Raw genomic sequence first — 14,923 nt, forward strand, 5'->3', positions numbered from 1 at the left:
ACCCAGGCAGCTGGGGTAATACAGCAGGGGCCATTGTCTGGTCAGCTGGGTTCTGTGCTGCTGTAGAGGGCAGGTGAGCACCAACCCTGCGGGCCCTTTCCTATACCACCCACCCCCTACCCCCTGCTCTCCACAGCCTCCAGAGTCTAGCTTTGGTGAACACTTCGTCCTCTATTCCCCATCCAAAGCATGGCCTACAGCTGCCCAGATAAGCAGGGGCTAGTCACCCAAACCCATGTTTGGGAGGAGAAGCAGAGGATTCAGGCCTCAAAGGAAAGAATGTGGGGCACTACTGGAGAGATGTCTGACAGTCTGGAACCCTGTGTTCCTGCCCACCTTGTCCCTGACTCTGTGGCCTTGGGCAGGCCCCGTCCCCTGTGTATGCCCCAGTTTCCCTTGCTGTACCAAGAGTGGGTGGGTGTTACGTTGATGTCTGGGGCCCTTCCCAGCTGGCTCATCCCAAAGCCTACTGGCCTGGCCGGATGATCAGCCGCCAGGGGGCGCAGTGAACTCAGGCTCCGGTCACTATAGCCCCGCCCCCAGACTCCTAGCCTTGGACTCTGCGGGCAAAGCCCCACATGCCTTTGTCTTCCGCAAAGGCTCGCTGCACCCCTGCTAGAGATTACAACCCCTTCCCACAGTCGGTGCCCCTGGGGCTCTCCCCGCCCCAGCCTTATGGGCACCTGGTGGGGGTGGGGGATGGCTTCTGAGTCACCAAGTTCCCAGCCTCAGGATGGTGTGGCCTTGGGAAGCTCGTGATTTGCTGTGGGTAGAGGAGGAAGGATAAAAAGGCCGTTCATTAACAGCGGGGCACTAGGACCAGGTGTCTGGCGCTCGCACTCCCAGCCGCCCCTTAGCCTGGACTTCCTAGGATGGATAATCTGCTCCAGCTGCGGCCCAGTCCCGCGGGATCTTAATGCTGGCATTTGGGGATTCCTGGCTTGTGATCCGGGGGAGCTTGAGGCTGGGGTTCAGGAGCTCCAAGTGCTGGGGGATGCAGCCAGGGGCAGGGGGCTACTGTGGCCACGTCATCGGCAGGAACACTTACATGCCACCGCCATGGGATAGGGCACATGGTGCCAGGCATACTGTGGCAGCAGCAAAGGTACATGACCTGGTGCCAGCCCCACGCCCAACCAGCAGCTTGATATGCATCGTTGCTCAGGATGGCACATGATGATACCTGGTGGCCAAGAGCAGCTGCGTGGGAACGACTACAGTGGGTGCGGTGTGCCCGGCGGGGCCAGAACACCAGGCCCAGGTTTGCCAGCCAGTGGCAGAGTGTATGTCGCCTCCTCCTGCAGCTCTCAGGTGCTGCCGCTGGGGTGGCGCTCTTCAGCCAACGGCATGGGCAGTGCCAACGTCATGGGCAGTGCCAACGTCGCAACATCCTGGGCTAGCTGGCCACGGTAGCACACTGCGTGGTCAACCGGCATGCAGAGCTGCACACGCCCAGTCCACCACCATCCAGAAGGGGTTGTAGGAGGCTGCAGCAGCTCCAGGCACACATGCTTTGGCTTGGATATGGTAGTTGCGGCTGGTTGCCCGCTGCAGGCTCCCAGGGAACGTCGTTTATGTCCTCTGTGTGAGGCATGGGTTCAAGCTGTGGCCATCAGGAGCAGCAATTGGAGCAAGGGGAGGAGGTGGTACCAGGGTTGTGTAGAGCTGGGCATGACTGTGCCCTTCCTGCCCGCTCCACGGCTGGGCCTTCTGTAATCGCCTCGGTCCTCCCCTCCTTCCCTGGGCCTCTGCTATTGTATCAGCAGCTCAGCTTCACCACTGCTGGGAGCTCTTTGACCTAGTACTATGAGAGCCCATAAAGAGCCTGTCCCAGGAGAGCTGGGGTCCCCAAGGGGAGGAGGGGGGACTGTATGTCAGGGATCTTAGGGGCTTTCAGGGTTCAGGCATGCTACATTTGTGAGTCTAGGATTCTGGCAGTCTTTTGGTGCCTTACTTTCATACAGGGTGCTTGTGGATCTCTAGCTATCAATGCTTATATTAGGTTGGTGCAAAAGTAATTAAGGTTTAAAAGGTTATAATTGTAAAAACCACAATTACTTTTGCACCAACCTAATAAAATGCCACCACATGAGTTTAGAATCCTACAGTACTGCCCTTCAGTGATCACAAGATTCAACAATTTTAATTCCTTAATTCAATTCTGATAACTTCTACATTCAGGTTTGGAGAGTAGATATTGATTCCTAATATCTTCAGTGACTCTGCTTTCCCAAATTTGGGGATGCTCTGGATCTGGGGTGAGTGACATCAGGCTTTAGGGAAGCACCTCTGAGCACTGTGAAAATCCCAGGGGCCTGAAGCAGCCAATTCCAAAGAGTCTTTTTCCCCCGCTCCTCAGTTGAACACAAGTCCTGGCTTCATTAACATCTCCTCAGACAATTTTCTCTGTTTTCCCAGACTTTGACATTCTCCCCACCCTCCCAACTTCTAGAAAGACTTCACACACAGTCCCTATTACCTCTTCTCCCTGAATTCCTTGCACACTGCTTTCCACCTGCCCAAAGTCCAGTTTACCAACACCCTCCTTGTTGCTAATTCCAATGCCCCTCGCCCCACAGGTGCTAGCCTCTAACCCTCTGGAAGCATTTCGCCATGTGGCCCCCTCCAACCGGCCAGGCCAGAATCCCATGAGTGAATCAACCATTCACCAAGACCTATTAACTTCTTTGCCTCTTACCTGGATAAGAGGCTCACTCATTAAATCACTCCTCTCCTGTCCATCCTTTCCACCCCAGGCCATAATAAACTAATTATAAAATGGGCAGGTCATGTCCCTGCTCTGGAACTTTCATTAGTTCCCCCATAGCTCTCGAGCTAAAGCCAGACTCTGGACAGGCATATAAACCCTCCAGTCTCCAGCCAGATTGGACCCTTGGACCAAGCTTTGGGAAGCTGATGGGTCTCGGGGTTCTCAGGGCCTGGGGGAGGAGTCCTATCTGAAGCCTGCAGAAAATGGATTCATATTCTTGTTTTCTAACTTGGACACCTCATTCAAGACTAGAAATCCTTTCTGAGCTTGAATTGGAGCAGGGATGGGGGAAGGTGGAGGCGGAGTCATCAGGCAGGGCCAGAAGAGGTGGGAGTGCCAAGGATGGGCTGGGCCCTGGGCACGGAGGGGTTAACTACAAAGCGAATCTCAGAGAGTGAGATCAATGGGTTACCCACTGCAGAAAGAGGCAGAAGCAACGCAGAAAGGCAGAGAAGGGCCAGGCAGAAGAGCATGCCACCTGGGGGAGAGCAGGGACTGAGGAGGAGGTAGCCATTGGGCACTCCAGAAGGACTGCCCAAGTCCCGCTCAGCGGAGGAGGGGCCTTAAAGGAGAAGAGGGCGAAGTGAGGCAGACCTCTACCTGCAGGGAGGCACCACGGGGCAGCCACCGAGCCAGGAGGGAGCCTCAGCCTGGCTGGTTCACCTAGGATCAAGCAGGGTCCAGGGCCCAGACTCAAGGTGGGTGTTGCCCATCCAGCGCCTCGGGGGTCTTCTGCATGCTGGGTGCTGGGGGCGGGGGGGGGGCATACAAAATACCACCTTCTCTCCCCTCTGCCTGGCTCCCTTGTCCTTAATTTGTCCACCACCCCAGAGGTCCCAGGCTTCTAGGGGATCCACAGGTAGTAGCTGATGTGGGCTGTGGGTGGGATGGGAGTGAGGGTGGACACAGCTTGCACAAATGCACGTGTGCACACACACGCAGGTTGTCAGAGGCATCACCTGTTAACAGGCTCTCAGATGAGTGCTCTAGCCTGGGAGTCAGAGTCCCAGGACGGCTACAGCCCCATAGTTGCCACTCAAAGTGTGATCTTTAGCTTTCCATGTCCCCTCTGAGCCTCGATTTCCTCGTGCAAAAAGTGGGCAGTGACCTATATGGTTTTCCCAGCTGTGCCATTATGGGGTTCTCACTAAACTGGACTCTCCGATGATGCAGGGGTGTCACCCGTGTTTTGCTGACCATGACCCATGTCCAAGAGTCTTCCCTGATCTTTGGATCCCCACTGAGAAATAAGGAAAATGCACAGGCTCCTGGGGTTGAAGTTGCCCTCCCCCCTCCCACTCTGTCCTCACCCCACTCTGGCTGTGTCTTTAGATGTCCATCAACTCCCTAATCAACCCTTCACACCCTGGGCTATGGGGCTGTTCCCTAGGAAACAAACCCACCTCAGACACCAATGTGACTTGTGTCAGGAGCTTGTACAGTGGGTCTCAGTGATAACTTTTGGCTCTGTCCCCCACTCCCACTCTTAAGAGCTTCTAGCCCAGGGGACCTAGCCAGGCCCAGGATGGGGGAACTAGACTCCTGGGTTGAGTGATCAGACTCCAGCTTCTCTTCCCCAGGTGATCATCTGATTGCGAGATGGCTGATGCCCAGAACATTTCGCTAGACAACCCAGGGAGTGTGGGCGCTGTGGCAGTGCCTGTGGTCTTTGCCCTCATCTTCCTGCTGGGCACAGTGGGCAACGGGCTAGTGCTGGCGGTGCTGCTGCAACCCGGCCCGAGTGCCTGGCAGGAGCCAGGCAGCACTACGGATCTGTTCATCCTCAACCTGGCAGTGGCGGACCTCTGCTTCATCCTGTGCTGCGTGCCTTTCCAGGCCACCATCTATACACTGGACGCCTGGCTCTTTGGGGCCCTCGTCTGTAAGGCCGTGCACCTTCTCATCTACCTCACCATGTATGCCAGCAGCTTCACACTTGCCGCCGTCTCAGTGGACAGGTGCGCTGTGCCCGGGACCTGGCTGGGTCTGGGCTGGGGAGGGAAAGCCTGAACAGATGGATGGTCATTGGCCTAAGGAAAGAGAATGGGGGACCAAAAAGTGAGATGGGTGGGAGAAAAGTAACAGCTCTTTGGCGGGCACCATCCCGTCTCTGGGCACGTGCAGGGTGTGTTTAAGGGGACCATCCTGCCCTTCCCCCAACTCTATTGTGAGCTTCCCCAGGACATCTCTGTGTTTCAAGTGTCAGCACAGGGCCTGGTACATACATAGTAGGTGCTCTCTGAGTGTGAAATGAATGGCAAAAGGAACACGAATGAATTCAGGTATTTTATTACCGCCCACACCTGGCCCAGGTTGTGTTCATACCTGTTTTCATGGCTTGAAACTTGGGGTCAAATCCAGGCTCACTCTCTAGCTGATGACCTTGGTCAAGTCACTTCTCTCAGGGCCTCTGACCCTGCCCTGCTAGGTGCCAGGCACTGCTCTGAGCGCTTTGTGCCTCAGCTCCCTTAATCATCACCACCCTGGGAGGCGGGTCACGCGGTCAACCCCACTGCTGCGACACGGAAATCAAGGCCACCAGCCCCAGGTCCCCAGTACAGTGTCTCCGTGGGGGCGCGGATGCAGGCCAGCTGGCCACCCGCCCGCCGCGCTGACACAGCGCCCGCCCGCAGGTACCTGGCCGTGCGGCACCCGCTGCGCTCGCGGGCCCTGCGCACCCCGCGCAACGCCCGTGCCGCGGTGGGCCTGGTCTGGCTGCTGGCGACGCTCTTCTCAGCGCCCTACCTCAGCTACTACGGTACGGTGCGCTACGGCGCGCTCGAACTCTGCGTGCCGGCTTGGGAGGACGCGCAGCGGCGCGCCCTCGACGTGGCCACCTTCGCCGCCGGCTACCTGCTGCCGGTGGCTGTGGTGAGCCTGGCCTACGCGCGCACGCTGCACTTCCTTTGGGCGGCCGTGGGCCCCGCGGGCGCTGCAGCGGCAGAGGCCCGGCGCAGGGCCACGGGCCGCGCGGGGCGCGCCATGTTGGCCGTGGCAGCGCTCTACGCGCTGTGCTGGGGGCCGCATCATGCGCTCATCCTCTGCTTCTGGTATGGCCGCTTCGCCTTCAGCCCGGCCACCTACGCCTGCCGCCTGGCCTCGCACTGCCTAGCCTACGCCAACTCCTGCCTCAACCCGCTCGTCTACGCGCTCGCCTCGCGCCACTTCCGCGCGCGCCTCCGCCGCCTGTGGCCCTACGGCCGCCACCGCCGCCATCGCGCCTGCTGCCCCCGGGGCGCTCGCCGAGCCCTACGTCGCATCCGCCCGGCGTCCTCGAACCCTGCGGGCTGCCCCGGGGACGCACGGCCTCGCGGGAGGCTGCCGGCCGGTGGTGGCGGCGGCGGCTGGGGCAGGGAGCCCGGGAAGGAGCCTGCCCGCGGCCGCGAGGCTGGACCAGCCCTGTCTCCCCGAGGATCAGAATAAACCTTGTCCCTCTCCACTCTGCTGCGTGTCAAGTCTGTTTGTCATTCCTCTTCCCTTAGGGCAGGACGCTACTAGGAGGTGGGACCAAGGCCAGGAGCCCTGTGAGGAGCAGTGGCTGAGTTGGGGCTTTGGCCCAGTGGACACCCCTGGGCGGTGAAAATGGGTCAGTACAGCTTAGCGCAGCCTCCTAAGCCGGCAGCCCCCAGACTCTGTCGGTAGCCAGTCTAGCAGGAGGGCAGGACCTCTGCCCGTCCCTCCAGTTCGTCAGCAGCTTCTAAGACCTGCTTCCTCCACCACCCTTCACCAAGCCCCTTCTCCTTTTCAAGCCCTGTCCTCAGTTGTTTAATATTAACAGCTAATATAGCAGATATTTATTAAGCATTTATTATGTATTTTATGCAGAGCTACATTCTTAAATCTAATTATCAGAAACAGCTTTGCAAGTTCAATCTAATTTGTTCCATTTTACAGATGAAGAAATCAATCAAGAATCAGAGTTTAGTGATTTGCTGAAGGTCTGGTAACTAGTGTTTGGCAGACACTGGATTCAAACCCACTGCTGTATAACTTTTTCTACTCAGTGGAACCTCCTTCTCCATCTCTGGGGCCTCTACTCTGTTTCCATGGTTTCCAAGGTTTGTCTTGGTTCTTCCTGATTCTGCATCAGCCCTCTTCCCCAAACCCACTGCTACCACACCCAGCTGAATGCCCTGGCAACCTCAGAGGGCTCCCAGGTCCCGTAGGAAAGTTCTGTTCAGGTACTTAGGGCAGTGGGTTCCGATGGGCTTCCAATCCTAGGCCTGGCCCAAGCCCCTTGCATCAGTCCTCAACCATTTGGTGCTCCTGGCTCAAGAGAAACATTGAGCCACACTCGAGCCCCAGCTGGCCTCCCAGCAGCCCTGGCTGCCCTGTGGCCCCTCCCTCCCTGTTCCTGTACACAGCTGGGGTACGCTGTGGCTGTGGAAACCTCCTAATTAACCAATAAATCAGTCTCAGCGGTTGCAGAGCTACCTACTTCCCTCCCTTCCTCACCACACACCAATAATGTTTATCAGCTTCTGGCTGAGACCTTTTGGCCTCCATGCCTTGCCAGCGCCCTGAGAAGGCCCTTTCCTGACAATAGGCAACTGCTGAGTCCTCATCATTGCCTGCCACCTGCCACAGACCCAGGGATCAGAATGGCAGTCACCCTGCACAGGGGGAAGCTGAGACCCAGCTGGGGGAAGCAACTGCTACAAGGGCCCACCACAGGGGCCTGACACCTGGGCCAGTGTTCTTTCTCCCACGTCTGCCAAGGTTTCCATGACTGACTCAGGCTGCAGCAGTGCCAGTGTTTCCCAGAGGGCAGGGGGTGCGATGCTGCCCGCTTCCACAGCACCCAGCGTGGCCTCTGTCTCCCTGTGTCCTCACTCACACCTCCACTGGCTCATCTGGGCCTCATGCCAACACTGGCAAGCAAGGAATATTACTTCCATTCAAAAGCTGAGCCTCAAGGAGGTGAGGTAGCTTGACCAGAAACACGTGGCAAATTCACGGCAGAGCTGAGATCCTAACTGGGCTCCAGGGATGGCTCTCACAGCAGCCCAGGCAGCATTGAGAAAACATCTAAAAGCATTTGACAAATTTCTCTGCACAACAACGGTGAGTGCCTGTAAAGCAGAAGAGAACAAAATCTCCTGGGGTTGGCTTATGTTCTGCCACAGTCGCCTCTGTGGGCACAGATAGGTGATTGACTTGGAACGGCCTCCCTCCCTCTAGGATGGGCAGGAGACAAGCTCACCCAGCCAGGGAGTAGCAGAGCCAGAGTTCAATCCTGCATGAAACCCCAGGCCCCGGGGAGAGGGTTGGTCAGTGGAATCCCTCCATAGAGACCTGGGTCTCTGCTCACCTGGTAGAGGGACAGTTGTACAGCCCAGACTTCTGGCTGGGCTCCCAGGCCTCCTACTTCATCTTCCTACAAAGCAGGTCTCTCTAGCCCATCAATACCAATTAAGAACCAGCGTTTTCCTATTAATGAATATCAGTTCCTCAGCTCTCATGTCAGGCTCAATTGCAAACTGCCAGCTGGATCCAAGATGGCCTCCACTGTCTCCTGCAGGAAAGATAAAGAAGCCCGGAGGCCCTGATTAATGGAGGACAGTACAGCCTGGCCCAGGGTAGGCACACAGCAGATATTGGATACATGAGCACAGAGGTGCCAGGGAAGGAGAGATATGACACTTCCCTTCGTTCTTTCCTTTACCTCTCCCCCCACCCCCACCCCCAACATTTGAGTGCCTGCCCTAAGCTAGGCCTTGCTGGGAAGACAGAGATGGCATGAGTTTGACCTGGTCTCTCCCTTTCAGGAGCTCTCAGTCTACAAGGAGAGCCAAACACTGAAAGAAGAAAGGACAGCACCGTGTGATGGGACCATCACAGAAAAGCACACAGTTTGGAAAGGGCACAGAGGAGGACACTCCTGCCTTCCTGGGCGGTCCAAGCAGGCATCTCAGAGGAGGTAACATTTAATATGCATTTTCCTGGAAAAAGGTGGGAAGGGCCTGCCAGATGGGGCAATAGCCTGTGCCAAGACAGGTAGGGTAGGAGCGATACGTGCGTGGGCTCACACTGCTGAAGCAGGCTGCGAGGGGAGGTGCGGTTGAGGTCACGAGGGCCCCCTAAGCCAGCTGGAAAGCAGGGACTTCCTCCTTCAGGCAGGTGGTGATACCACTGAAGGTTTTCAGGAGGGGAGGGGCCCCATCAGACATGTGGTCAGAAAGCCGCCGGAGTTGCTGTGTAGACGCTGTGTTGGAGGTGCCAGGCTGGCAGCGAGGAGCCCAATCCAGAGGCTGCTCTGTGAGCCCTTGGCTGGGAAAGCCACCGCCAAGGGTCTGGCCTGGGGCTGGGAAATGAGTTTTGTTATGGATTTGGCAGGAAGATCCATGGCCTACTGCTGAGCTTGGGCTTGGCCCCAGAAGCTCCTGGGTCTGCTTCAGGGGGCTAATGAAATGCTTGGAAGAGCAGATGGTCGTTAATGCAGCAGGTCCTCGAATAAAGTCGTTTTGCTCAATGTCATTTCGTTCATTATAACGTTGATGATATGCCATAGGAACTTAACTTGTTTACATCAATTAGTCTATATAAAACTGGTTTCATTATATGTCATTTTGTTTAAAGTCATAGCACCTATTGACAAGGTGAGGTGAGAACTTACTGTACTTTGCTTAGAAGAGAGCTGTGAGTCCTGTAGGGCCAGAGGCGGCAACGGGGCCTGGAGTAGAGGCTGCATGAGCCCTGGCTGCTGCCCTCGGGGCCCAGAAGAACTCACTTGACCTGAATCCCCTGCAAGGTCTCAGGCTGGGCTGGGGCAACCTGGGGGGCCCGGGAAGGAACCCCACTTCCCATTTGTGCAAACCTCTTAGGGATGGGCCTGTAGCATTCATGCCTGAGCACCTAGTAGGTACAGGGTTCTCCTGCAGGAAAGAAAGAGGCACCGGGGATTGTGGGAGCCCAGGAGAGGGCCGTCAGCCAGTTTGGAGAGGCAGAGAAGACTTCTGGAAGAGCTGGTGGGCCAAGTCTGGAGTGGAAGGAAATCAGCTCAGATGGGGGAGGGAGACATAGAACACGGGCATGGGCTGCCTGGAGTCAGGCGTGGGGCGGCCTGGAATGGGGCACACGGGAGCGCCGGCAGGAATGGGGTGGGAGAGGTGGGGGCATTCACGAAGGATTCTGGATTTCAGTCTGAAATTGAGACTGTACTTTGTCCTGAGGGCAATGGGGAGCCACTGAAAGGTTTTAAATAAAAGAACAACCTGATCAGATTTACTCTTCAGGGAACTCTTTCCGGCTGCAAGGCAGGTTTTCCTGAGGAGGGAGAAGCGTTAGGAGGCTGGTGTGGGAACCCGGAGATGAAGATATCCGAGACGCCAGCAGTGGGGAGACGTGAGGAGACGTGGGCAGATGGGATAGCCACTTAGGAGGTACAGTTGTCGGGACTTGGTGATTGAACATTGTTGGGGGAGGAGAGAGATCCCAGATGACACCCCAGACTTCTGTCTTGGGCTATTGGGGGTGACGGGGGTCAGGTTTGAGGGGGAAGATGTTGAGCTTGGTTGGAACATGTTGAGACTAAGGGGCCTGTGGGACATGGTGAGTGGTGTCCAGAGGGCACTGGTGCACTGGGCACCTACCACCTTTCAGGCCTTGTGCTTGGCCTGGAAGGTGTGTTGTGTCTCATCTGCTTTCAAGTTTGGAGATGAAGGAACTGAAACTCAGAGAGATTAAGTAACTTGTCCAAGACCACAGAGCTAGCCAGAAACAGAGCTGGGGTCTTCGGCTCAGGTTTGTCTGATTTGGTTTCATGGTCTTTGGGGAAGAGAAAGGCAAGAAGGAGTTAGTTGAAGGGGAGAGAGGAACTAAAACTCAGCCCTGGGGAGGGCGGGTGAGGTGAGGGCGTTGGCATGGCAGCACTCACCAACCCCTCTCCCTGCCTAAGGCTGGCAGACTCAGCTTCATCTATCAACTTCGAGGTGTGTACCTGGGGACATCCATACCAATTAAGTACCTGAGGTTTCCTATTAATGAACACCAGTTCCTCAGCCCGATGCTGGGCTCATTTGCAAGCTGTCAGCTGGATCCAAGATGGCCTGAGGCCAGAGGGCCAGGCTGTGCAGGCTGGGATTGTTTCTGGTGTAAGAGGACTAGACTGATTTATTGAGGCATCTGCTTAGTTCCAGTGGCCCAGGCTCTGTGGAGGGGTGAGACTGAAGCAGGAGGAAGGGTGATGGGGAGGGGACGGGAAGGTGCCAGCTTGGAGGTGGTGGTGCAGGGGAGGGCGCTGGCCTGCTCATTGGTGGACTGCCAGGTCAACTCAGAGGTGGCATCGTGCAGGGGTCAAGACGTGGATTCTAAGTCAAGTTGGAATCCTGGCTCCTGCACTTCCTAGCTCTGACGTCCTGTGCCTCAGCCACCTGCAGATGTGAGTTCTGTCTGAGCCAGGCCCCACTGGAGGCAAACCGTGTCACATCGCTCACTGGCTGCTGCCAGCCATAGGTGATTTTTCAAGGGCTCCCCCAGGCAGATCTTGGTCTCCATCAAAACTCTCACAATCCAACTGAGGAAGTGCGGACTCACCCACCTCTGCCCCCTGGGCATGCTGACCACCATGTGCTTCTATAGCACGTGCCATTCTTCCAGGCTTCCAAAGTGGGAGAGTCACCAGGTTGGCTTGGGCCAGCCATAGGGACAAGAGAACACTCTGGTCCCTCGTCTGCGGTGTTGGGCAGGACTCCTTTGCTTCCCTGAGCTTGTTTCCTCATCTGTAAAATGAGCTGACCATCTCTCTCTGCAGGGACGGAGACCTCGTGTCAGCTGGCAAGCCAGCATCAGGGGGTTTCGGTGGTAATTCCCTTTGGGCCCCATAGCTGAGGGGAGCCAGGGACTTTGTTGGGATTGCCCAGGAATCGGTCCAGTTTCTTGACCTTCTAACCGTGACTTGGGCTCAGCATCTAAAGCAGTTTGGGCAGCAGGCAGCCCTTGTGGGGAAAGAAATTTTCTCCCAGAGGGCTTTTCTCTCAGAGCTCATGGTGCCTGCTCTGGGTAAGGACACATCTGATCTCCAGGTGGAGGTGACAGCCTGCCTCACCTGGTTTCTGCCACCAGGGCAGATCTTCAGACCTCAGAACCTCTGCAAACTGGTCCCACCTCCCTCTCTTGCCAGTCTGTCACCCTCCTGGTCCCATTGCGAGCTTTCGGACCACCTCGGAAGGCCTGTAATAGTGGAGGCAGCCACCAGAGGTCATTAAGGACCACTCCAGACTCAGCTCAAACCCATTGCCTAGTGCTGGCCCCTCTCTGCTCCCCAGTGACCATGTGCATGCACGTTATATGCTGTGCTAAGTGGGGAAAAGGCCAGACCCTCCCGCACCTGAAGCTGGTCACGGAGAGAGAGACCCACTCAGTAAGGCCCGTCGGTTCCTACCAACTGGGTCCCAGGGGCACTGGGGACACTGGCACTTTGGAAACCTGGGCAGAGATTACACTTGACCTGGGCTGGGTCCCACGCACCTGACCTCAAGCAACTTTCTTTGAGCCTCAAGTCTCTGCATCTATAAAATAGTGGGAGCAATAACATTGGCTCCCTAACATTTTATTGCAACCACTAAATCAAAGAGTTTGTATGAAGGGCCTGCCAGCATATAGTAAGAAATCAACAAATGTTGCCGCCCTCGCTTTAGGAAACTGCTTCTGAGATGGCTCTAATTTCAGGCCTGGTGGAAACTGCATGAGCTTGGAGGTTGGTCCAGGTTCCAGCCCAGCTACCTGGTGGGGTCATCCTGGCAACCTGCATTTGCTCACCTAGCAAAGGCAGCAGCAAGGCCAGTTGTCTCACAGGATGGTTGTGAGCACTTGTGTCTTCTCCAAGCACTTCCCACCATTTGCCATGGGCCATGACAAGGATTTTGTCCTCTCGTTCACTGCTGTGTTCCCACCTGGACCATTGCCTCATGCACAGAAAGTTTCTCTCTCCCTCTTTTTTAATTTAGAGAATACTTTATTAGTTTCTGTAATCAAACCCATGTAAGATAAGACCTTACATATTTAATACAGTGCATTACCCATGTACAAATGGAAAAAAATTCTGTTTAATGTTTCTAGACAATATGACTGTTAATTTATAGTTTCTAACACGAACAAATGTGAGATATAATGCAAAGGACCCTCCCCAGAAAGTGAAATCAACAGATGTGGATTGTTGCTTCCTGCAACCCCCCCCCGCCCCCGCCCCCCTCACTATCCCAGTAACAGAACTAACTCCCAGGCAGGCATCCTCTGCTGATTCTCCCTCCTGCCCCCCGCCCAGCCCAGCCAGCTCAGGGCCCACTAGTGTGTTTTCTGACTCACTCCAGTGTCTTGAACTGGCTGGCTCTTCAGACAGATATGGGATTACAGGGTAAATCCTGGCTGGAAATGAGATGAGGCAGATTGGCTGGCTGCTGCCTTGTTGGCAAGTGTTTGATGACTGGCCTGTACAAGCCACCTTCATCTGTCACACCCTTTGTTCACTGTCTACATGGCCGGGGAGAGTTGACAGTGTCCCATTCACTTGCCCCAGCAGTCTGTTCTCATGGTTACATGGCTACAGGGCCAGGAGTGGCTGGATAAGGCACCACCAGGATGAAGGACCCAGGTGGGGACAGGTCAATCCAGGCCAAGGGCTTGTTAGAACTGAGCCAGAGTTTCCGTGCCGGGCCATCCTGGAAACGTGCAATCATCTCAAGGCAGCTTCACAAAGTCCGAGCAAGCCACCACCTGTCAGCCTACCAATGTAAAGCAGCCTGCCCTTCGGATAACGGGTCCCAGAAGGGCCCAGGCAGTGCCCAGGATGCCCTTGGCAGGCCCCTCACCTATCTGCTCCCTAAGTTCTACAGCAAGAGTTCCTAACCTTTTGTGTGTGGACCCTCCTGAGAATGAAAGCTATGCACCCTTTTCTCACAAACACATGCACTCTCTGCACAAAATCTTACATCATTTCAGGGGTTCATACCTCTTTAAGGGCCCATTAATTGAACTCCTTAGACCTGAGGTTGAGAAACCTTACCTCAACTCTCTCCAGGATGATGGGCCCTGGCCCTGGGGGCATGGTGGGCAGAGGCTCAGAGACGCTGGTTTCAAGAGAAGGGGCCCACTCCCTTTCGCCCCTGGCTCCCCACTGCCCCGGACTCTTCCCTGCCCAGCCCATCCTTGGGGCCATGGGCTAAGGGGGGCTGTGTCCAGGCTCCAAGCGCCAGCACAGCCCCTGTAGGAGAGCAAGCTCAAACTTGCCTCCCGGGCCCGAGTGGGCAGGGGTAATAACATGGACAGAAAGGGAGAAAAGCCACCCACCCACTGCACCTTTCCCACTTGCTCACCCCATTCCTCACCTCACTCACTCCGTTCCTCACCCCACACACAGCCAGCCGGCAGCCACCTCACACACAACAGCAGCAGCTCAAGTTCCCTGGAAACACTTTATTGCTACCTCTGCCCTTCCCTTCCTCAACCCTGCAGACCTGGTGGGCTTTCCAGCTTCCCCACTTACAGGATCCTGGAGGCAGCCTGGGCCTGTATCTCATACCGAAAGGGAGACCCTTTTTCTTTCAGGGTCTGAGGAACAGCTGGTTTTCATGTTTAATTCAGATCCAGTTGGGATCTGGGGACAAGCTCCCCTCTGAAAAGTAGCCAGGATTCCAATTTGGTGAGGGGAAGTGGAGCAGAGCGAGTGGACATGACTGATGACCTCGAATAAGTCTGCCTTTACTCTGCAGACAGACGCCTCCTTGGGGAGGGCCAGGCCAGGCAGCACCCTCCCGTCAGGTTCCCCTTGTAGACGAGCCCTGCCTTTTGTGCATCCAGGCCCACAACAAAGGGAATGTCTGCTCCTGCAGGGGTGGGAGTGGATACCTTCTTTCCAGTGAGTTTTGAGCCCTCTCTAGTGTATTAGTTTACTGCTGATGCTGCAACAAATTACCACAGACTTAGTGGCTTAAAACACAAATTTATTCTCTTATAGTTTGGACGGTCAGAATTCTAAAATCAGTCTGATTGGGCAAAAGTCAAGGTGTCAGCAGTGCTGGCTTCTTCTGGAATCTGAAGGGAGAATCCATTTCCTTGCCTTTTCTAGTTTCTGGAGGCTGCCTGCATTCCTTGGCTTGTGACCCCTTCCTCGCATTACTCCAACTTCTTGCTTCTGTCACCGTATCTCCTACTGCC

At 55.7% G+C, this 14,923-nt stretch overlaps 1 protein-coding gene across 2 annotated transcripts; it reads left to right on the forward strand.

Moving 5' to 3' along the window:
• Nucleotides 1–6,210, forward strand: GALR3 (galanin receptor 3). Of its 2 annotated transcripts, XM_019753020.2 has the most exons (3): nt 1–3,468; nt 4,351–4,728; nt 5,404–6,210. In XM_019753020.2, the coding sequence occupies exons 2-3, from the start codon at nt 4,370–4,372 to the stop codon at nt 6,191–6,193; spliced, it is 1,149 nt and encodes a 382-aa protein (XP_019608579.2). In that variant the 5' UTR covers nt 1–3,468; nt 4,351–4,369; the 3' UTR covers nt 6,194–6,210. The 2 variants fall into 2 exon arrangements, with proteins under 2 accessions (XP_019608579.2, XP_019608580.2); XM_019753021.2 differs by lacking the exon at nt 1–3,468 and having other exon boundaries at nt 3,519–4,728.
• The last annotated feature ends 8,713 nt before the right edge of the window (nt 6,211–14,923 follow it).

This window comes from Rhinolophus sinicus, linkage group LG02 (genome assembly GCF_036562045.2).
Source record: "Rhinolophus sinicus isolate RSC01 linkage group LG02, ASM3656204v1, whole genome shotgun sequence".
Taxonomy (NCBI): domain Eukaryota; kingdom Metazoa; phylum Chordata; class Mammalia; order Chiroptera; family Rhinolophidae; genus Rhinolophus; species Rhinolophus sinicus.